The sequence below is a fragment of the Hyperolius riggenbachi genome, chromosome 1, assembly GCF_040937935.1.
Source record: "Hyperolius riggenbachi isolate aHypRig1 chromosome 1, aHypRig1.pri, whole genome shotgun sequence".
In the NCBI taxonomy this organism is placed as follows: domain Eukaryota; kingdom Metazoa; phylum Chordata; class Amphibia; order Anura; family Hyperoliidae; genus Hyperolius; species Hyperolius riggenbachi.
The window spans coordinates 60,948,788-60,973,596 of NC_090646.1; the positions used below are offsets into that span (position 1 = coordinate 60,948,788).

General features: G+C 45.0%; 1 protein-coding gene across 1 annotated transcript in view; it reads right to left on the bottom strand.

Moving 5' to 3' along the window:
- GFRA4 (GDNF family receptor alpha 4) overlaps window positions 1–24,809 on the bottom strand; it is a 733,069-nt gene that overhangs the window by 92,686 nt on the left and 615,574 nt on the right. Inside the window, exons 3-4 of the mRNA XM_068274699.1 lie at window positions 22,219–22,497; window positions 9,884–9,964 (exon numbers count right to left, since the gene is read on the bottom strand). Of these exons, the coding sequence (XP_068130800.1) occupies window positions 9,884–9,964; window positions 22,219–22,497 (360 nt within the window). The remainder of the gene's footprint in view (window positions 1–9,883; window positions 9,965–22,218; window positions 22,498–24,809) is intronic.

Genomic DNA, 24,809 nt, shown 5'->3' on the forward strand with positions numbered 1-24,809 from the left:
AGGTGTTCTTGCCATAGCTGTTTGTGCCTTCTCTCCAGGTGCGTTCGTAAGGCACTTGTCCCTACGTGAGAGTTGGCCTTTCCACGGCTCATTTTTGCTGGCAGAGACAACAGATGGCTTTGCTCCGATCTGAGACACACACGTGAAAACATTTCCAAACCGCTGAGCCCCCCGGGGTGATGGCGCTACGGTGGCATCAGCAGCTGACGTTGAAGGGCATGTGTGCTGGCTGGCCATAGCTGGCGATACATGGTGCTGGACACTGCCCCCAGCTGTTTCTGAGGACGAGCTCCCTCTGCTTCTATCATGGAGTCGTCTCCTCCTACTCCTCTCTGACTCCTCCTCTGAACTGTCCCCCTGGTCATCTCCTCTACCGGGAACATATGTGGTATCCGTATAATAGTCATCATAATCCTCCTGGCCAGCTGCGCTTTCCTCAGACACCTCATCAAGTGCACCAACTTCAGGTGGTCCACCATCATCCCCATCCACACACGTTACGTCCATATTATCGCCACCTAACTCAGACGTATGAGGTGGTGTTCCTGCGCCTTCTTGTTGTTGTGGCAGTAGTGGCTGGGAATTATTGATTTCACCACCACCACCAAATAACTCCTGCGAAGTGTCAAATGCAGCGGATGTGGTGCTTGTTGTAGCGCTGGTGGCTGCGGGAGATGAGGTGTTCTGTGTTAAATACTCAAGCACCTCCTCACGATTTTGGGAAGTGATGGCACGTGCCTTCTTCTGAGCACTGTATTTTGGGGCAGGTCCGCACGAAATCAGAGAAACACCACCTTGCACAGACCTGCCGATGCCTGGTGGCCTTCCTCTGGGTCTGCCTCTACCTCTTCCTCTACCTGGTTTGTCCATTTTGTCCATCTTGGTGGGATGCTAGCTATATGCAGTGAGGTGGGTTCTCACTCAACACAACAGGTAGTTAGATGCAGTGAGGTGGCCAGGTGGGTTCTCACTCAACACAACAGGTAGTTAGATGCAGTGAGCTGGGTTCACTCAACAAAACGCTAGGTATATGCAGTGATGAGGTGGGTTAAGTATACACAACAGGTACTGGGTAGTTAGGTGCAGTGAGCTGGGTTCACTGAACAGTAAAGGTGCTTAAGATGCAGTGAGGTGGGTTCTCACTCAACACAACCGGTACTTAGATGCAGTGAGGTGGCCAGGTGGGTTCTCACTCAACACAACAGGTATTTAGATGCAATGAGCTGGGTTCACTCAACACAACGCTAGGTATATGCAGTGATGAGGTGGGTTAAGTATACACAACAGGTACTGGGTAGTTAGATGCAGTGAGCTGGGTTCACTGAACAGTGAAGGTACTTAAGATGCAGTGAGGTGGGTTCTCACTCAACACAACCGGTAGTTAGATGCAGTGAGGTGGCCAGGTGGGTTCTCACTCAACACAACAGGTAGTTAGATGCAGTGAGCTGGGTTCACTCAACACAACGCTAGGTATATGCAGTGATGAGGTGGGTTAAGTATACACAACATGTACTGGGGTATATGCAGTACTGGGTAGTACAATGTGCAGCTCCCTGTCACACACACAGGTAGTCACTGAATGTGCTGGGCTGCTGGCAGTGGCACACACACTATCAATTAGCAATGCTGTGCATGCAACAAAAGTGTCAGTTTGACACACAGAAAAAAAAAAAGAAAGTACAGGATGAGCTCTGACAAGAGCTATTGAGGGGTGCTATAAAAGCAATAACAATCAGCCAGGAGCAAGCTAAGCAGCCAAGAACCTAACTAATCTGTCCCTAGAAGAACAAGTCTGCAGCAGCTCTCCCTAGTCTGTCTAATAGCAGGCAGACGAGTGACTGTAATGGCCGCCGGAGGGGGGGGGGGGGGGGGGCTCCAGGGCTTAGTGTAGCCTGAATGGCTACAATGTGCCTGCTGACTGTGATGCAGAGGATCAAAGTTGACCCTCATAGTGCATTATGGGGCGAATCGAACTTCCGCAAAAGTTCGCCTGGTGCAGGCGAACGCGAACCCCCGAAGTTCGCCTGGAACCGTTAGCCGGCGAACCGTTCGCTACATCTCTATTTTAAAGCTATAATGGCCGAAAACTGAGAAATAATGAATTGTTTTCCATTTTTTCTTATTAATCCTGTTAAAATTCATTTATAAAAAAATAATTCTTAGCAAAATGTACCACCCAAAGAAAGCTCGATACCGGCGCATAAACGTACCTTCTATGCCCAGCATAATGGTCTGAGATTGTGATTTTGGGGTTCTCATAAGCTGTAAGCCATCATCATCATCATTAGCCTACTAATATTATAAATGGGAAAGTTCAGATGTTTGGATGTTTGTTACTCGATCACGCAAAAATGGCTGAACGGATTTGTATGAAATTTGGCACACACATAGTACATTACCTGGAATAACATATAGTATACTTTGTATTCCCATAACCAAATTGTAGGCGGAGACAAATACAAATTTCATTGGGAAAATGAAAACAGCAGCCATTTTTACACTGTTAATGGTAGGGTTCTCAAACCTGGTACAGTTGACTATTGGGTAACAGGAGTTCAAATTCAGAAAAGAGGGTGGAGCCACAAAGAGCCAATCAGATTTGTTTTATTTCAATGCAAATGACTGATGCCAAAGACCACAAAGCTCACAAACTCAGTCATTGAGTAATTGTGTGTTGGGGTTAGAAAAATTGGGCACAGCCAAAACCAGCCAAATACATACCCGGCAATACCAGGTCATCAGTGGGTGGAGACAAATACAAATTTTATTAGGACAATGTAAAATGCAGCCATTCTTACACTGTTAATGGTAGGGTTCTCAAACTTTGCACAGTTGGTCACTGGGTGACTGGGATTAACATTCAGAAAAGTGGGTGGAGCCTACAAAATTCAATCAAAATTAATCTATTGATTTTCTAGGGGGAATATTTCATTGCTGCTGTTCTTGCACTGTTAATGGCACAAGCCCCAAACCTACCTGGTACAGTTGGTCATTGGGTGACTGGGGTTCAAATTCAGAAAAGGGGGTGGAGCCACAAACAGACAATCAGATTTGTTTCATTTCAATGCAAATTATTGATGCTAAGGACCGCAAAGCTCACAAACTCGGTCATTGAGTAATTGCGTAATTGTGTGTTAGGGTTAGAAAAAATGTAGCTCACAAACTTGGTCATTGAGTAATTGTGTGTTACGGTCAGAAAAAGTGGGCGCAGCCAACAACAGCCAAATTGAGTGGTGCGTCTTTAAAGAGGAATAGCTCGCAATTTCATCTCCACAGCCAAATACATACCCGGGCAATACCGGGGTATCAGTAGACAGAGACAAATACAAATTTCACTGGGAAAATGTAAATGGCAGCCATTATTACACTGGTAATGGTAGGGTTCTGGTTCTTAACCTTTGCACAGTTGGTTGTTGGGTGACTGGGATTAATATTCAGAAAAGTGGGTGGAGCCTACAAAAGCCAATACAAATTCATTTATTGCTTTTCAAGTGGAATATTTAATTGCTGCCATCCTTGCACTGTTAATGGCACAAGCCTCAAACCTGGTACAGTTGGTCATTGGGTGACTGGGTTTCAAATTCAGAAAACAGGGTGAAATCACAGCCAATGAGATTTGTTTCCTTTCAATGCAAATTATTGATGCCAAAGACCGCAAAGCTCACAAACTTTGTCATTGAGTAATTGCGTAATTGTGTGTTAGAGTTAGAAAAAGTTGGTGGAACCAACACCAGCGAAATACATAACCGGGCAACGCCGGACCATTAGCTAGTAACAATTAAAGACTTGAGATATCTCGCTTTCCATGTAATGAGTCTATTCTATTTTCTATATTAGTTTCACCTTTTCCGTTGAATTACTGAAATAAATGACTTTTGCACAATATTCTCATTTTTGCAGTTTCACCTGTATTGTATTGCGTGTAGCCACCTTAAAGGCTACAGTTTACATTTTGCATTACATCCACCTGTGGATTGTGTGCAGCCCAGTCTACAGAGCATTTAGTAAACTACTAATAAGAGATTAATTTAGCATTTCTGAAAAAGGATCTCACACAGGCCTTGAACTTACAGGCACTCAGTCCTGCTTTAATCTAATTTTCAGCAGGTCTGCACATTTACTTCCCATTGTTCCTGTTCACAGATATCACCCACGTAATTAGGCGACAATGAGCATAACGCTGGTTTATAATACATGTAGGTGGAAGAGCACAGACAGTACGTGTGCTGTCCCAGTAATTATGAGGTGAGACAAAAAGGATTCTGGGAGGATATTCCAGGCTTCTTTTTTAGTTACTAATTTAAAGCACATACACAGAACTCAGGGAAGGTATTGCATGGATCAGCAATATGTTTCCATTTAGAATATAACAATTAGCTAATATGAATATTAATGTGTAATATTATTAGGGAATACATGCCTGATAGTGGTAAAAAGAGGCAGACAGTGGGTACTGTATGATCTGTACATTTTAGAAAGGGGCCCCTTATTGAAATTTCCTGGTCGTAGCTTATTTGTGCCCCACGGGAGTGTTGAATTCCTGGTCAGTATGTCTTAAAGGGATATAATTTGGCCACTTAAGGATTCCCTTGTGCTAGTCATGTCCCCATAACCTGACCATGTATGACACCAAGAACCAAATTCTACAAGGTGAGTCTTACTTATGCCCTCAAAACAACCTCCCAAAACCTATCCTCCTGGGTAGACTTTGCTGTTTATGGTAGCTGGGCTATTTGTTTGGAAGGTAACAATTTATGAATAAGGAGGCTTTGTAAAAAAACGTAAGTAAACGACCTCCGAATGTCTCCCTTATCAAAACTGGCCAACAAATCCATTATTGATTTTGTTCCTCAGAAGTTGGCTGAAGTTAAAAAGAAGCTCTTGAAATTTTCAGCTAGTGTTGTAAGAAGGCTTGGAAATTATAACTCTGAGGATGTAAGAAAATTCACTTATTTTGGATCCTTCATAAGCAATGAAAACAAAATTACTTACAAGATAAATACATTATGGCTGACCCTAGAGCTTACTTTGTTAATATACAGCTCTTCATTTCTTGTTTGTCAAGTACAACAAAAAATGTTAACTTTACGAGTCATTGATGAGGCCAGTGGTGAACTGTGAGTCAAAGATCTGGACCCTGTCTCCATCAGACTCCAACAAATGAAGAGTTCTTGAGTGGAAAATAATGAGGTGAATATGTAGGCCAGTGCATGATGGAAAGTTTGAAACAGAAAAGAAACTGAACAATTACGAAATAATGAAAATAATGTAAGACTTAAATTAAAGGTAAGAATATGGTGGATTGGTCTTGCTAAGTAAATGTTGGAAGACAGAACAGCAGAGATGGAAACATGAAGGTATGAAGAAGGTCTAAAACAGATGGACTGATAGTAAAGAAGTCGGAAAAGTTAAGGTGGCCATACACTGGCTCGATTTCCGGCCGTTTCGACAGCAGATTCGATCCTGGGATCGAATCTGCTGCCAATCGTTCGTGGTAAACGCAGTCGCCGATCCGATTCCACCCCGGAATCGGATCGGTCCGTCGATCGCGCCGTGCGGGAAATTACCCTCGATCGTCCGCGGGTAAAGTGCGCGTCGCTAGCGGCGGCCGATCCGATCAGGTGTACATTACCTGAGGCTGGCTCCCGGGCGTCTTCTCCGCATTGCACGGCTCTGTTCCGGCTCCATCCATCCTGGCGCTTCCTGTGTCACTGCAGTGACCAGGAAGTTCTAATAGAGGGCACTCTATTTGAACTTCCTGGTCACGGAGTAACACAGGAAGCGCCGTAATGGATCCGGAACAGAGCCGTGCAATGCGGAGAAGATGCCCGGGAGCCAGCGTCAGGTAATGTATACGGGGGGGGGGGGGGGGGGGACAGGCGGCAGGAGCAGCTCAGCAGATGGTGAATCGGTTTCAGGCTGAAATCGATTCACAATCTGTTTGCAGTAAAGGCAGCCATACGATCCCTCTCTGATCAGATTCGATCAGATAGGGATCTGTCAGCTGGTCGATCTAATGGCACATCGACCAGTGTATGGCTACCTTTACAGAAAAAAAGTGAAGCGGTGGCCTAACTACCAGGGGAGCAGGACTTGCCACCGCTGTGGGACCTGAGCTCATGGTGTGTGTGTGTGTGTGGGGGGGGGGGGAGGACCCCCTTTAGCACTTCTCAGAAGCCACTGTCCGCCCTGAAGAGTGGTGTTGCGGTACTAGGTCCATTCAATCCGCATCTTGCAGTGCAGTCACCTCCGTACTGGTCTTCTCACATGTCACATGACATGTGGGACATCTTGGTAACTGACAAGAGTCAGCTACGCTAGTTGGAGGAAAAGGGGGGTTCATGGTGGCTGAACTTGCATGGATGATGAGGGAAGGTGAGCACTTTTTGTAGGTGGGGGTGGGGGGGGGGGGGGGAGAGAAAATTAGGTAGTGGATAGGTGACCACCCTTGTTATTTGTAGGGTGTTTGATAACACCAATTAATATGAAGTTGGTGGTTAAGGGGGGAGGGTTTGTGACTGCACTTGTTGTGCTGTTGAGAGGGGTACAAGACTCATGGCATAGAGGGGAACCGAGTATGGAATGGTGGCTGCATTTGTCATGGGAGGTGAATGAGGTCCACACTTCCTATGGAAGGAGGAAGGCAATGGGGTGGTTTTGGAGCTGAACTTTTTTTGGGGTAAAGGAGGGATGTTTCCATTCCAATCTGTAACCACCCATGAACTGTCAAAACTTCAAACAACACTGCTTCGCAACCATGATAATACTACTTTATATGGAAGACAGACAGCCTACACATTCCCATCTTCCTGCATGAATTATTAACTGCATAGAGAAGAAATCCATGTTACTGTTTTTTTTTTACATTTGTTTATTTATTTTTATAGTGGCTGGATAGTGTGTCGGTTAAGGGTTCTGTGCAGGGATGGTCGTAGTCAGCCAACTTCGCTAAGCTGGAACTGCGCGTATTTTTACGCAAATACGCGTATTTTTACGCAAATACGCTTCGCAATCTACGGCTATGTAATCAGAAACTTCACTATGTTTGCATTTCGTAGACTACATGTTAAATTACGCAAGCTTCGCATAGTGCGAACCGTAGTTGATGCAACCGCTTATGCCCTTATGCAGAAAAATTTCCGCAATAATCTTCAACCTATTTGCAAATATAAACTAATATAAGCGTACATTCCACCTTCCAATGCGGAATTGTATGCGTATAAAAGGGCAATAATATTTCTGCGCATGCGCAATGATCCATATAGATGCAGTTACCGCACGCGTAGTTGACTTTGCAATACATACGTCAACTACGCGTAGCGGGCAAAACTTCGCATAGCGGGACCACGACTACGCGGAAATGGGTACGTGTAGTTCTTAAACTTCGCCTACGAACTACGATGCGTAGTTGCGTACTATGACGCGTAGATTCGCGCTAGCATAGTTTACGAGCAACCCTGGTTCTGTGTCTGACAACAGGAGAACTATTCAGTAAGGAGGCCTTGAGCAAGACTCCCTAACACTGATATTGCCTACTGAGTGCTCCCTAATGGCTGCAGATCCAGCACTTTGAGTCCACCAGGGTTAAGAGTTCTGCCTCTGACAAAAGGAGACCTATTCAGTAAGGAGACCTTGGGCAAGACTCTCCAACACTGACACTGCCTACTGAGTGCTCCCTAGTGGCTGCAGCTACGGCGCTTTGAGTCCGCCAGGAGAAAAGCGTGATATAAAACTTGTCTTATCTTATACAGGTGTGACACTCCTGTCTAGCATTTTCTGTTAGTTTTGAATTGGCTAGATTTGTACTGGCGCAGGAAAGGAAAGATAGCAATCTTAATACTAGCTGAAATTTTTGCTGCGTACAGAGCTGAACCGAGGCAATTCTTTTTTCTCAAGGAAATTTCAGCTTGAATAGCGTCTTTTATGTCCGCACACAGCCTGATTCCAGATTAGAATAATGCCCTCTCTCCTGTATGCAATTGTGTACTTTTGTGTTTTTGCATTGCAGCTACAACTGCATACGGGCTGAATACTAATTATTATTTCATTACTATTTTATGCTCCTTATGCCTTCCAAGTGCGCAGTTGGAAAGGCCGGCCTGGGCTGAGCGGCACGCGTTTGCTTTATACAATCGCTTGAAGATGTAAGAGGAAAGGGGCAGAGGGCATCTGCCTAAGGCATAGCGGAAACTTAGGCACAACCTCACTGGATGAAGAAGTAAACAATGACGGCTTTTATTGACAACTGAATTAAAGTGACAGGTTATCCCTGTTTGCTGTTTCTAATATGCTGCTGTTCTGTCTCCAGAGCAGCTCATTCTTTCCAATGGAGAGGAGAATCAGGTAAATTGGATGTTAATAGCCTCGATTAGCAGCTATAAGTGGAAAATTGGGCACCTGGAGGTACCCGATAGTAGTGTTGGGCGAACACCTGGATGTTCGGGCCGAACAGGCCGAACATGGGCCAGATGTTCGGCATGTTCGGCCCGAACTCCGAACTCAATGGAAGTCAATGGGACCCCCGAACATGCCGCAATATGGCCCCACTATGGGGTCGCAGGCATAAGGGGGGAGCATGCGTCACGCGTACCCTCATATGCGTCATCACGTAGAGGACGTGAGGTCAGAGAAAGGGCGGAAGTACCACAAGGGTACTACCGCTGAACCGCCCGTTGCCCGGCCTCAACGCAACCTAGTCGGACTCCTCCTCCTCACTCACACCACTGCCAGCCAGCCACTGCAGCCAGCCACCGGTACTATTAACTTTCAGAAAACTTTTTCTATGGGGAAGCGGGCAGAGGGGGGAGCGCTAGCGGAGGGGGTGGGGGCAATTTCCGACCTCCCCCGAGATCGGGGCATGCTCCCCCCTTATGCCTGCGACCCCATAGGGGGGCTATATTCGGGCGAACAGGGCCCTGTTCGGCCCTGTTCGGCGGGCATTGAGTAGTTCGGGCGAACCCGAACTAAAAAGGCCGAACACCATCAGGTGTTCGGCCGAACTCGAACATCACCCGAACAGTGGCGAACACTGTTCGCCCAACACTACCCGATAGTACAAACTGAGGCTAGAAACTGTGGCTCTTAAATGTCCACTTAGAGCTGCTAACCATGACTATTAACATGGGGCGCGTGCATGAAAAAAGGGCACCGTGAAAAAAGGGCCCAGCTGGATAATGAAATGGAGCCGGTGGATAACGAAATCTGATAACGATAAACATCGTTGTCAAACTTAACGATAAATACCATTGTAAACACAGACAGGAAATAATAACGAAAATATATTAACGTTAAAAATCAACAATACAGCGTAACCCAACCCCAATCTCACACAGAACCCTTCCCTGGTGGTGCCTAAAACTAACCACTCCCCCGGTGACGCCTAACCCTAACCTCCCCCCGGTGGTGCCTAACCCTAACCTCCCCCCGGTGGTGCCTTACCCTAACCAACCCCCTGGTGGTGCTTAACCCTAACCACCCCCCGGTGTTGCCTAAAGTTGACCGTTGCCCGGTGTTGCCTAACCCTAACTACTCCCCCTGGTCGTGCCTAACCATAACCACTCCCCCTTCAGAAAAACCCTTTTACACATAGAAACGATAATATCTTTGATAACATAAAATCTGTTCATACAAACAAAATAATATTACAAAAACATACTTCAAAAACTTTAATGCTCTAATGTTTTTAACGATATTTATCGCGGCGCCCTTTTCTGCTTTTTTCGCTGTATCGGATATAAAAACAAACTTTATGCCTATATTACAGAGATCCCGCATTCCACCTCGACATCAGTAGCACAATGCAGAAGGCTGCTCACATTGATGACAAGAAACAAAGAGCCCAATTTGCATGGGATGTGTCACTAAACATCAGAGAGACAATTACCTGCTGTTATGGACGCCAGCCTGACGTAGTCGAACCCCCTCACGAATGACTCATACGGCGAGCTCTCCAAGACACTCACACCTAAAGACAAAAGAGACACCATTACTAAAATTAGTCATATGTCCTCCTAGACAGGCACTGCTTTCATGTTACGCCGACCCGAGCTGTACAGCGAGCATCAGACTTTTATTAATCAGCAGCCTTTTATTAAACAGCAGCATCAAATCAGCTAAAAATCTAACTTCACTTTAACTTAAAGAAAACCTGAACTGAAAATTAAAAGTCAAAATAACCATACACAGGTCATACTTACCGTATTTTTCGGACTATAAGACGCTCCGGACTATAAGACGCACCTAGATTTAGAGGGCAAAAACCAGGGAAAAAAAAAAAAAACTAAATCTAGGTGCATCCATGGTCCAGGAGTGTCCTATAGAACTTTAAACTCCCCCAAGGTGTCTCTATCTAAGTTAAACTGCCCAACTATGCTAAACTCTGCTGCCCCCACCAACTACTCTAACCCCTGATGCCCCCAACTACACTACACTAACCCCTGATGCCCCCAACTACACTACACTACTCTAACCCCTGATGCCCCCAACTACACTACACTAACCACTGATGTCCTCCACCACCCAGCTACACAACACTACACAAACCTCTGCTTCCCTACGCCCCAAGCTAGCTACACTAACCACTGCAATTAAATTAAGGTCTCACCCATCATGAGAGGTTCCTGGGAGGGCTGCAGCAGAGCGATGTGGTGTTCCTGTGTGGCATAGCAGCAACCGCTGCAATGATCTATAATGCCTGTGTGAATCTTCCAGCTTGTCCCCGCAGCAGCAGCACGATCAGTATTAACATCTCGCCGGGCTGATAGCAGCAGCCGCTGCAATGTCCATCTTTCAGCTTGTCCTCGGAGCTGCAGCAGCGCAATCAATGTTACCATCTCCCCGGGCCGATGGCAGCAGCCGCTGCAATGTCCTTCTTCTAGCGTGTCCCCCGGCAGCAGCGCGAACAGTTTTAACATCTCCCCGGGTGGCATGGCAGTAATCAATGTAAGATCGGTAATGCAGGTCCGCTCTGGCTTTGTCCCTGCATCAGCCCCGTGTCAGCTATTCCGGGCGGAGAGGAACATCTTTAGCCACGATGTTTGCAGTGTCCATCAGAGGCCACCATACTGCCTTGCTTATTGGTTCATCCTATGACCCCGGCGCACGTGCGCCGCAGGTCATAGGATGAACCAATAAGGAACCAATAAGCAAGGCAGTATGGTGGCCTCTGATGGACACTGCAAACATCGTGGCTAAAGATGTTCCTCTCTGCCCGGAATAGCTGACACGGGGCTGATGCAGGGACAAAGCCAGAGCGGACCTGCATTACCGATCTTACATTGATTACTGCCATGCCACCCGGGGAGATGTTAAAACTGTTCGCGCTGCTGCCGGGGGACACGCTAGAAGAAGGACATTGCAGCGGCTGCTGCCATCGGCCCGGGGAGATGGTAACATTGATTGCGCTGCTGCAGCTCCGAGGACAAGCTGAAAGATGGACATTGCAGCGGCTGCTGCTATCGGCCTGGGGAGATGGAAACACTGATTGCGCTGCTGCCGGGGGAAAAGATGGACATTCCAGATCATCGGCCAGGTAGATGTTAACATTGATCCCGCTGCTGCTGCTGCTCTGGGGACAAGCTGGGAGATTCACACAGGCGCACAGGAACACGTGAACACAAGCGCCCGGATAGATACATTGTTACATTCGGACTATAAGACGCAGTAACTTTTTCTCCCCACTTTTGGGGGAGAAAAAGTGCGTCTTATAGTCCGAAAAATACGGTACCTCCCGTGTAGTCTACTCCTCAATCTCTTTTTCCTCACCCGCATCCTGTTTGTCCACTGTGATCCAGGGAATTCTCCGTCCTCCATTTTGAAAATGGCCATTATCCCACAACAGCTTTCTGATCAGCACACTGTTAAACTGTAACATCGCCTACTTGAGCCATAGGGAAACATGGACATTACCGCCCACATCAGTTGTCCACTCAGCTATAACTGACAGCAACTGATATATAACTGACAGCAACTGATATATTTCAGTTCTGGCAAAATGTTGTCAGAACTGGAAGGGGTCACTGTAAGAAGAAAATGGTGAGCTTCTGAGAGGAACGGATGGCAAGGTAACTATTTATTGTTCATTTGAAGTTACATAGTTACATAGTTACATAGTTATTTTGGTTGAAAAAAGACATACGTCCATCGAGTTCAACCAGTATAAAGTACAACTCCAGCCCGTCCCCCACATACCCCTGTTGATCCAGAGGAAGGCGAAAAAAACCCCACAAGGCATGGTCCAATTAGCCCCAAAAGGGAAAAATTCCTTCCTGACTCCAGATGGCAATCAGATAAAATCCCTGGATCAACATCATTAGGCATAACCTAGTAATTGTAGCCATGGATGTCTTTCAACGCAAGGAAAGCATCTAAGCCCCCTTTAAATGCAGGTATAGAGTTTGCCATAACGACTTCCTGTGGCAATGCATTCCACATCTTAATCACTCTTACTGTAAAGAACCCTTTCCTAAATAAATGGCTAAAACGTTTTTCCTCCATGCGCAGATCATGTCCTCTAGTCCTTTGAGAAGGCCTAGGGACAAAAAGCTCATCCGCCAAGCTATTATATTGCCCTCTGATGTATTTATACATGTTAATTAGATCTCCTCTAAGGCGTCTTTTCTCTAGACTAAATAAACCCAGTTTATCTAACCTTTCTTGGTAAGCGAGACCTTCCATCCCACGTATCAATTTTGTAGCTCGTCTCTGCACCTGCTCTAAAACTGCAATATCTTTTTTGTAATGTGGTGCCCAGAACTGAATTCCATATTCCAGATGTGGCCTTACTAGAGAGTTAAACAGGGGCAATATTATGCTAGCATCTCGAGTTTTTATTTCCCTTTTAATGCATCCCAAAATTTTGTTCGCTTTAGCTGCAGCGGCTTGGCATTGAGTATGATTATTTAACTTGTTGTCGATGAGTACTCCTAAGTCCTTCTCCAAGTTTGATGTTCCCAACTGTATCCCATTTATTTTGTATGGTGCTAGACCATTGGTACGACCAAAATGCATGACTTTACATTTGTCAACATTGAATTTCATCTGCCATGTATGTGCCCATATAGCCATCCTATCCAGATCCTGTTGCAATATGACACTATCTTCCTGAGAGTTGATGATTCTGCACAATTTTGTATCATCTGCAAAAATTGCAACATTGCTTACTACTGCATCTACTAGGTCATTAATAAATAAATTGAAGAGCACTGGACCCAGTACAGACCCCTGTGGGACCCCACTGCTAACAGTCTCCCATTTTGAGTACGATCCATTGACCACAACTCTTTGTTTTCTGTCCATTAGCCAGTTCCCTATCCATGCACACAAACTCTTCCCCAGTCCTTGCATCCTCAACTTTTGCACCAGACTTCTGTGGGGAACAGTGTCGAAGGCCTTTGCAAAGTCCAAGTATATCCATCTACAGCATTCCCAATATCCATATTAGCATTCACTACCTCATAAAAGCTGAGCATGTTAGTCAAACAGGACCTGTCTTTAGTAAACCCAGGTTGATGCTGAGAAATAAGATTATTTTCTACTATGAAGTCATGTATAGTATCTCTTAGTAACCCCTCAAACAGTTTGCATACAACTGATGTTAAAGGGATACTGTAGGGGGGTCAGGGGAAAATGAGTTGAACTTACCCGGGGCTTCTAACGGTCCCCCCCAGACAACCTGTGTTGGCGCAGCCACTCACCGATGCTCCGGCCCCGCCTCTGGTTCACTTCTGGAATTTCAGACTTTAAAGTCAGAAAACCACTGCGCCTGCGTTGCCGTGTCCTCGATCCCGCTGATGTCATCAAGAGCGCACAGCGCAGGCCCAGTGTGGTCTGTGTCTGCGCAGTACACTCCTGGTGACATCAGCAGGAGCGAGGACATGGCAACGCAGGCGCAGTGGTTTTCTGACTTTAAAGTCAGAAATTCCAGAAGTGAACTGGAGGCGGGGCTGGAGTATCGGTGAGTGGCTGCGCCAACACAGGATGTCTGCGGGGGACCATTAGAAGCCCCGGGTAAGTTCAGCTCATTTTCCCCCGACCCCCCCTACAGTATCCCTTTAAGCTTACAGGTCTATAATTTCCTGGATCAGATTTTTTGCCCTTCTTAAATAATGGGAAAACGTGGGCTGTACGCCAATCCACTGGGACTCTGCTAGTTGCAAGAGAGTCACAAAAGATAAGATAAAGGGGCTTAGCTATAACTGAACTTAATTCTCTTAGGACTCGAGGATGCATGCCATCCGGGCCAGGTGCCTTGTCTATTTTTAATTTATTTAGTCTTGCCTTTACTTCTTCCTGCGTTAAGTATTTAATATTACAGTTAGAAGATTGAGACTCTTCTGCCTCTGTAATTTGCAACAGTGCTGTTTCCTTTGTGAAGACAGAAGCAAAGAAAGCATTTAATAACTCTGCCTTACCTTGGTCATCCACCATTGAGTTCCCACCCTCATCCTTTAGGATTCCTATACAGTCAACCTTTCTTTTTTTAGAGTTGATGTACTTGTAAAACTTTTTTGGGTTAGATTTGATATCCCTAGCGATTTGATTTTCAGCTTCGATCTTTGCCAGCCTAATTTCTTTTTTACAATTTTTATTGCACTCCTTATAATTGCTTAGTGCAGCCTCAGTCCCCTCCTGTTTTAGGACCTTATAGGCATTCTTTTTCCTCTTCATTTTATCCCTAACCTTTCTATTCATCCATAGAGGCCTTTTTTTATTCCTAGACATTTTGTTTCCATATGGGATATACATACTACAATATTGATTGAGAATACGTTTAAAAGCTTGCCATTTCCCTTCAGTGTCCTTCCCTTGTAGTACATTATCCCAGTTCACCAAACTTAGTGCCTGCCTAATTTGATTGAACTTTGCTTTTCTAAAATTCATAGTTTTAGTGGTCCCGCTGCCCCGTGGCCTATCAGTCACCAGATCAAACGTTATCATGTTGTGATCACTATTTCCCAAATGTTCTTGAACCTGCACATTTGATACATTATCTGGTCTATTAGAAATGATCAGATCCAGTAATGCATTCCCCCTAGTTGGTTCTGTTACTATTTGAGTCAAGTAATTGTCCTGTAGTGCTGCCAGAAATCTGCTGCTTTTACCAGAATGGGTAGCCTCAATACCCCAGTCAATGTCTGGAAAGTTGAAGTCGCCCATAATTATGACCTCATTTTTACTTGCAGCTTTTTCAATCTGCTGTAGTAATCGCAGTTCTGCAGCTTCATTAATAAGAGGTGGTCTGTAGCATACCCCAATAAGCAATTGGCAACTTTTATATCCACCATGAATATTTACCCAAACGGACTCCACATCTTCGCAATCTTCCTCCATCTCATCGTTGAGAACAGCTGTAAAAGAATTCTTAACAAAGAGACAAACCCCACCACCTTTTTTCCCTGTTCTATCCCTTCTAAACACATTGTATCCTTTTAAATTAGCTATCCAGTCATGGCTTTCATCCATCCATGTCTCGGTTATTCCCACAATTTCATAGCCTTTGTCATTCAGAATGAACTCTAGTTCGTCTATTTTAATTGCAAGGCTCCGAGCATTGGTTACCATGCACTTTATATTTTTACCAACACATTTACTAATTTTGTTTACACGAAATGGGCTACTTGAAGTTTTACCAACCTCCTTAATCTTTAAACTGTCCCCACCCCCCTCTCCACCCCCCATAATGTTAGGCTCCCACTGTCTTTTTACCTTATCTTGTCTACATATTGAGACTTTATCCTCCCGCCTCCCCCCAGATCCTAGTTTAAAATCTCCTCCAACCGTTTAGCCATCTTCTCCCCAATGCAGCTGCACCCTCCCCATTAAGGTGCAGCCCATCCCTGCTGTAGAACCTGTAGCCGACTGCAAAGTCTGCCTAGTTCTCCAGGAACCCAAACCCTTCCTTCCTACACCAGTTTCTCAGCCACTTATTTAACTCCCTAAGCTCCCTCTGTCTCTCAGATGTAGCGCATGGCACTGGCAGTATTTCAGAAAACACCACCTTGGAGGTCCTTGCTTTAAGTTTATCTCCAAGTACCTGAAAATCATTTTTGAGGACCTTCCATCTCCCACTAACTTTGTCATTGATGCCAATGTGTACCATGACAGCTGGGTCTTCCCCAGCCCCACTTAATAATCTGTCAATTCTTTCCGCTACATGCCGAACCCGAGCACCCGGGAGGCAACAGACTGTACGGCATTCACGGTTTCTTCGACAGATTACCCTATCTGTGCGCCTAATAATTGGATCCCCTACCACCAGTACCTGTCTAGCCTTAGCTGCACTCCTATTCCCTTTCTCGTTACAGCAGTCTGCCCCTTGGTTGCTAAGGAGCACATCCTGCTGCAGCATTGCTACTCCTGAATCATCCTCCCCAATATTACGCAAACAAGCATACTTATTAGTGAGGGACAACTCGGGACTAGCCTCCCTGCCACTTTTTCCCCTACCCCTTCTAACTGTGACCCAACTAGCGGCTACCTCTGCTTCTTGCTCTGGCTTTACTCCACCCACCTCATCTTCACCGATTCCATCCAGTGTCTGGATCGTGAGATCCAAGCTCATCTCCATGTTGTGTATGCGTCTCAGTGTTGCGAGATGCTTATTTAGCTCTGCAACTTCCGCCTCTAACTGAGCAACACGCACACACCCAGGGCAACAGTAAACATCCTCAATCCGCTGATCAAGGCATGCATACATGTCACAGGATGTACACTGTACAGCATAGTCCAACATGATGACTATTGTGTGGGGAAATTTTATTTAAAGTAAACTGTGGCAGTAAAAGTTGAAACGGGAGAGGGAGTGAAGTTCGGGAGTGAGTGCAGCTAGGGTGGAAGAGGGGGAGGGGTGGAGGGGGAGTGAGTGAAGTTGGAGTGGAGGAGGGGGAGTGAGTAAGGTTGGGGTGGAGGAGGGGGAGTTAGTGAAGCTGGGGTGGAGTCCTCAAAACTTAAAGACTACACCACAACGTGTTAGCACATACTAACCAATGCAAAGAACCGCAATATTGTTTAAATTTTTTTTTTTTTTTTTTTTTACCTGCTTCCTCTCACCTCTCTCTTTGTGCCTGTGTTGTAACGCCTGTTTTTAACGCCTATGCCACTTGTGTCGAAGCCACTTAGTGAGCAAGCCACAGACTGAGCAAGCTCAGTACTGAGTCCTGAAGCTGACCAAATACCTCCTGTTACAGCTAATCCCTCCCCCTAGCTAATTACCTGCCTGTTGCAAGCACACTAGAGGGAAAAAAAATGTACTTTTAAAAACTTTTAAAAACGTACACTTGCGGCTAGATATCTGATGAACTGCAATGCACAAGCCTACCAGATATCAAAGCAGCAAAACACAAATTTACAAACAACAGCAATATAATATAATCAGAGCTCACAATTCCCAGCAGTGAAGTGAAACAGCCCACCACCAAGATTAAGGGTTTGGCCTACACTTCCTGTTTAATATATCACCTGTGTTACAGCTAATCCCTCCCCCTAGCTAATTACCTGCCTGTTGCAAGCACACTAGAGGAAAAAAAATGTACTTTTAAAAACTTTTAAAACGTACACTTGCGGCTAGATATCTGATGAACTGCAATGCACAAGCCTACCAGATATCAAAGCAGCAAAACACAAATTTACAAACAACAGCAATATAATATAATCAGAGCTCACAATTCCCAGCAGTGAAGTGAAACAGCCCTCCACCTCATGTGTTTATTTTAAATAATTTTACTCAGTACAGGTTCCCTTTAAAGCAGATCTGACCTGAGGCAAAGTTACCAAAGGTAAGCACAGAGGTATGTTCCGGCTAAATCTACTTACCGTATATACTTGAATACAAGTCGACTTCGTATATAAGTCGACGCTAATATTCAACACTCTTAAAGATAACCCGAGGTGGGTTTGAAGAATATTATCTGCACACAGAGGCTGGATCTGCCTATACAGCCCAGCCTCTGTTGCTATCCCAAACCCCCCTAAGGTCCCCCTGCACTCTGCAATCCCTCATAAATCACAGCCACGCTGCTGACACACAGCTTGTCAGAGCTGGCTGTGTTTATCTCTATAGTGTCAGTCTGCTGCTCTCCCTGCCTCCTGCAGAACTCCAGTCCCCGCCTGCATCCCTTCCCTCCCTGCTGATTGGAGGGAAGGGACAGGGGCAGGGACCGGAGCTATGCAGGAGGCGGGGGAGCAGCTGAGACTGACACTACAGATGTAAACACAGCCTCAAAGCACGGCTGTGATTTATGAGGGATTGCAGAGTGCAGGGGGAACTTAGTGGGGTTTGGGATAGCAACAGAGCCTGGGCTGTATAGGCAGATCCAGCCTCTGTATGAAGATAACATTCTTTAAACACACCTCGGGTTCTCTTTAACCACTTGAGGACTAGAGATGTGGCAAACTGATTTCTCCCACATCTCTGTAGGTTTTACTACTTTCTGGTTGCTCTGACCCGGAGTAGTACGCCTGAGCTGTCCGGCGGAGCACTCTTTGTGCATGAGCGTGACGTCGTTCATGACGTCACGCACATGCGCAGAAAGTGCCCGGCAACAGGATCGCGATCGAGGATCCAGGCAGCGCAGGGGTACTACTCCGGGTCAGAGCGACCCGGAAGTAGTAAAACCCCCATGGATTCAGAGATGTTCACCGGCGAACGGTTCGGAAACCGTTCGCCAAATCTCTATTGAGGACCTCAGTCTTTCTACCCCTTAAGGACCAGACACTTTTTTCCATTCAGACCACTGCAGCTTTGACGGTTTATTGCTCGGTCATACAACCTACCACCTAAATGAATTTTACCTCCTTTTCTTGTCACTAATACAGTTTTCTTTTGGTGCTATTTGATTGCTGCTGCAATTTTTAGTTTTTATTATATTCATCAAAAAACACATGAATTTTGTCAAAAAGATGGGGTTTTTTTAGCTTTCTGTGCTGACATTTTTCAAATAAAGTAAAAGTTCTGTATACATTTTTGTCCAAATGTATTGTGCTACATGTCTTTGATAAAAAAAACAAAACATTCAGTGTATATTTATTGGTTTGGGTAAAAGTTATAGCGTTTACAAACTATGGTGCCAAAAGTGAATTTTCCCATTCTGAAGCATCTCTGACTTTTCTGAACACCTGTCAGGTTTCATGAGGTGCTAAAATTCCAGGATAGTATAAATACCCCCAAAATGACCCCATTTTGGAAAGAAGACATACCACAGTATTCACTAAGAGCCATGGTGAGTTCATAGAAGATTTTATTTTTTGTCACAAGTTAGCGGAAAATGACACCTTGAAACAAAAATAAAACAAAAAAAAGTTTCCATTTCTGCTAACTTGTGACAAAAAAAACGGGCCACGGACTCACCATGCCCCTCTCTGAATACTTTGGGGTGTCTACTTTCCAAAATGGGGTCATTTGTGGGGTGTGTTTACTGTCCTGGCATTTTGGGGGGTGCTAAATTGTAAGCACCCCTGTAAAGCCTAAAGGTGCTCATAGGACGTTGGGCCCCTTACTGCACCTAGGCTGCAAAAAGGGGTCCCACATGTGGTATCAGGAGAAGTAGTATAATGTGTTTTGGGATGTATTTTTACACATACCCATGCTGGGTGGGAGAAATATCTGTAAATGAGATTTTTTTTAATTTTTTTACACACAATTGTCCATTTACAGAGAGATTTCTCCCAACCAGCATGGGCATGTGTAAAAATACACCCCAAAACACATTATACTACTTCTCCTGAGTACAGTGAAACCACATGTGTGACACTTTTTTGCAGCCTAGTTGCGCTAAGGGGCCCAACGTCCTTTAGGATTTCACAAGTCATTTTGATGCATTTGGTTTCTAGACTACTCCTCACGCTTTACGGCCCCTAAAATGCCAGGGCAGTATAGGAACCCCACAAATGACCCCATTTTAGAAAGAAGACACCCCAAGGTATTCCGCTAGGAGTATGGTGAGTTCATAGAAGATTTTATTTTTTGTCACAAGTTAGCGGAAATAGATTTTTACAGTTTTTTTTCACAAAGTGTCACAAAGAACTCACCATACACCTAACGGAATACCTTGGGGTGTTTTCTTTCTAAAATGTGGTCACTTGGGGTTCCTATACTGCCCTGGCATCACTGTGGGCGATCAGAGGGCAGGGGGGCAGGATCAGTGTGTTTGGGTGCAGACGGGGGGGGGCTGCAACCTGCCCCCTGGTGGTCCCTCGATCACTGGGACCACCAGGGCAGGAGGCTGCCTGTATAATACGCTTTGTATACATTACAAAGCGTAATTATATGCTTCCTATGCGGCGATCCAGGAGTTAACAACCCGCCGGCGCTTCCGAATGGCCGGCGGGTTGACGTCGCGGGTGAGCGGAGCCTATTGCCAGCGGATGCGCGCGCATACCAGCACGCGATCCCCGGCCAGCCACCACATAATGAGCCGCCGCCAATGGGCGTATTGCGGTCCTTTAGGCCCAGCCTTTGCCGCTGCCCATCGGCTGAAGGCGTTTGTCATGTGGTTAAGCTGGATTTTTTTATTGACTCAAGTATAAGTCTACCCAGCAAATTTAATGCACTTGGGGCTCTGGAGAGGTTAATGACTGCACTGCATACAGTATTGTAGCCATTCACCTCTCCTGTCCCTTAAGTGCAGCCAATACCTCCTCCAAGCCCCCAAGTTCTGCAATTATTCACTCGCCTTCCTGCAGCCCAGTATTTTCCCCCTGCCCCTTTCCTTGTTAATTGTTGTGGCCAGGACTTTCAGACCTGTGTTTTCTTGGCATTTCCTTTCCTCAAAGTACCGTATACGAGTAAATTGCTGCAAATGGGAATGTCACTATTAGTACACACATTACTCTGTGCTCAGTTTTGCCTGTGACTCGCGTATAAGTCGACCCATATACTTTTATGAAGTAAATCAGAACTACATTTCTAGACTTATACTCGAGTATATACAGTAGCTTTGTGCATTGTCCGTTCCATTCCTCGTTACCCCCACACTGTAAATACTGTATTTGACTTTTAGCTTAAAGAGACACTGAAGCGAAAAAAAAAAATATGATATAATGAATTGGTTGTGTACTATGAATAATTACTAGAAGATTAGCAGCAAAGAAAATATTCTTATACTTTTATTTTCAGGTATATAGTGTTTTTTCTAACATTGCATCATTCTCATCATGTGCAGATTACACAACACTCAGCATTCAAAATGAGTCTTTCAGAGCAGTCTGTGAAGTAATGAACTCTCCTCTGCCAGAGGAAAAGTAAACAGTTCAATTACAGTTGAGATAATAAAAGTCAGATAACAGCCCTCTCCACAACTAACTTAGTCAGAGAGCTTAATAGCTTTTTTGCATAGAGATAACAACTGGAGTTTCTCAACTCTTCCTGTACTGGAAACAATTAGACTGATGTAGCTGATCTTAATGTTTTATTTCTTAGCTGTACTACACATACAAATCATAATATCATAATTTTTTTTTCGCTTCAGTGTCTCTTTAAGTCAGTTTTTTAGAAAGGAAGAAGCTGGCTTATGGTAATGTTTCCACTTATCTCCCTCCCATTCCCCCATCTTTCCTCACTCCCCTTAAAGGATACTCGAGGTGACATGTGACATAATGAGATAGACATGTGTATGTACAGTGCCAGGCACACAAATAACTATGCTGTGTTCCTCTCTTTCTTTCTTTGCCTGACAGAGTTAAACATCAGGTATGCAAAAGGTAGTTTCTGTCCAGGCCGGGACTGGGTCGGACTGTAGCATAACCCTTTACTGGAATTATAACCATAAAACACTTTCCTGGCAGATAATGCCTTCTGAGAGCAGGAAAGAGATAAAAAGGGTCAATTGAGCAAAGACAATGAAACAGTAAAAAAAAAAAAAGTACGGTAGATTTAAATATAAAAAAATGTGGGATACCTTAAAAAGTCATTTTTAGGAGGAGGAGGATAGATGCAATTGTTAATCTCATCAGTTTCCTTGCACCTCATATTTCCTTTAAAGTGAGATGAAATGCCATAATAACTTAAAAAAAATATTCAGTAAGAAATGCCATATTTAGCTTACCTATCCTGTAGCCAATTGATGTAGGTTACAGAATTCCTATTTATTAGTTTAGGGGTGGGGGGCAGCAGGCAACAGCTGCCTTGTCTTGAGCACCAAAATGGCGGGAAACACCCCTGGTTCCCAGTGCAAGTAATCTGCAGCTCTGTAAGTACTGGAGGTGTAGGGAACATGAACTCACCCTCCATTGCTGTGTGGTGGATACTCCAGTAAATGTTCAGGCAGTTCTTCTCCTTCTTCATCCCCCTCTTGCACTTGCAGCCGTGCATCAGGCTGGACTGCAGGGCGTCCACAGTGCGCTTGCATTGGCTCTTGGCGTTGGGGGCCAGCTTGTTGGCGCCGTTCCCTGCTATGCACTGGCGCAGTGTCCGTAAATTGAAGCTGCAGCTGGGATTGTTCTTGCAGGCCTCGCCGGCTTGTAGACAGTCTCTGCTGGTAGATGTGGTTCCTGCTGTCCTCTCTGAAAACAAGCCAAAAACAGGCAAAAACCTGATTAGTGTGCCAGATTGTCAGTCCTACTATAGAGCAGATGAGGGAGACATTTTGCGTTACTCTTACTGGTCACATGACGCTCCCAGCAGATCTACTTTGAGTCTGTACTGCCAAGAATTAGCGTGAGTGGCCATTCACAGTGGAATTCTAAAGCACATCAGTCAGTCTGTCCTATATTTGTTATTCTAAATTTTTTATCTTTACATTTCAATTTGCAGGCAGTTAGAAATGCCTCACAGACATGCATTTAAAAGTGCCGCATGTTAATTTGGATACAAGTTATTACTAGAATATTGATAATTTTACTGATATTCTACCATCAACTCTTATCGATAGTAGAATATTGGTAGTGTTACCGATATTCTACTATTGGCCTATACTACTCTCACACTAACATCCCCCCTATCTATGCCTAACACTAACTTCCCCCTACCTACACCTAACTCTGACCTACACTCTACCTACACATAACACTAATCTATCCCCTACCTATGCCTAACACTAATCTACCACCTACCTATGCCTAACACTAATCTACCCCCTACATATGCCTAACACTAATCTACTGGCTACCTACACCTAACACTAACCTATGCCCTACATATGCCTAACTCTAACCTACCCGCTACCTACACATAACACTAATCTACCACCTACCTATGCCTAACACTAATCTACCCCCTACATATGCCTAACACTAATCTACCCCCTACATACACCTAACACTAATCTACCCCCTACATATGCCTAACTCTAACCTGCCTCCTACCTACACATAACACTAATCTACCACCTACCTATGCCTAACACTAATCTACCCCCTACCTATGCCTAACACGAATCTACCCCCTACCTACACCTAACACTAATCTACCCCCTACCTATGCCTAACACTAAGATACCCCCTACATATGCCTAACACTAACCTATCCCCTACATATGCCTAATTTTAACCTACCTCCTACCTACACATAACACTAATCTACCACCTACCTATGCCTAACACTAAGATACCCCCTACATATGCCTAACACTAATCTACCCCTACCTATGCCTAACACTAATCTACCCCCTACCTATGCCTAACACTAATCTACCCCCTACCTACACATAACACTAATATACCACCTACCTATGCCTAACACTAAGATACCCCCTACCTACACAACACTAATCTACCCCCTACCTATGCCTAACACTAACCTATCCCCTACATATGCCTAACTCTAACCTACCCCCTACCTACACATAACACTAATCTACCCCCTACATATGCCTAACACTAATCTACCCCCTTCATATGCCTAACACTAATCTGCCCCCTACCTACACATAACACTAACCTACACCCTACCTATGCCTAACACTAATCTACCCCCCACCTATGCCTAACACTAATCTACCCCCTACCTGCACATAACACTAATCTACCCCCTACATATGCCTAATTTTGCAGTTGGCTGATGGTGTAATGGTTAAGGGCTCTGCCTCTGACACAGGAGACCAGGGTTCGAATCTCGGCTCTGCCTGTTCAGTAAGCCAGCACTAATTCAGTAGGAGACCTTTGGCAAGTCTCCCTTACACTGCTACTGCCAATAGAGCGCGCCCTAGTGGCTGCTGCTCTGCTCTGGCGCTTTGAGTCCGCAAGGAGAAAAGCGCAATATAAATGTTATTTGTCTTGTCTTGTCTTGTCTAATTTTAACCTACCTCCTACCTACACATAACACTAATCTACCACCTACCTATGCCTAACACTAAGATACCCCCTACCTATGCCTAACACTAAGATACCCCCTACATATGCCTAACACTAAGATACCCCCTACATATGCCTAACACTAATCTACCCCCTACCTACACATAACACTAATCTACCCCCTACCTATGCCTAACACTAACCTATCACCTACATATGCCTAACACTAATCTACCCCCTACCTATGCCTAACACTAATCTACCCCCTACATACACCTAACACTAACCTACCCCATACATATGCCTAACTCTAACCTACCCGCTACCTACACATAACACTAATCTACCATCTACCTATGACTAACACTAATCTACCCCCTACATATGCCTAACACTAATCTACCCCCTACATACACCTAACACTAATCTACCCCCTACATATGCCTAACTCTAACCTACCCCCTACCTACACATAACACTAATCTACCACCTACCTATGCCTAACACTAATCTACCCCCTACATATGCCTAACACTAATCTACTTCCTACATAAACCTAACACTAATCTACCCCCTACATAAAC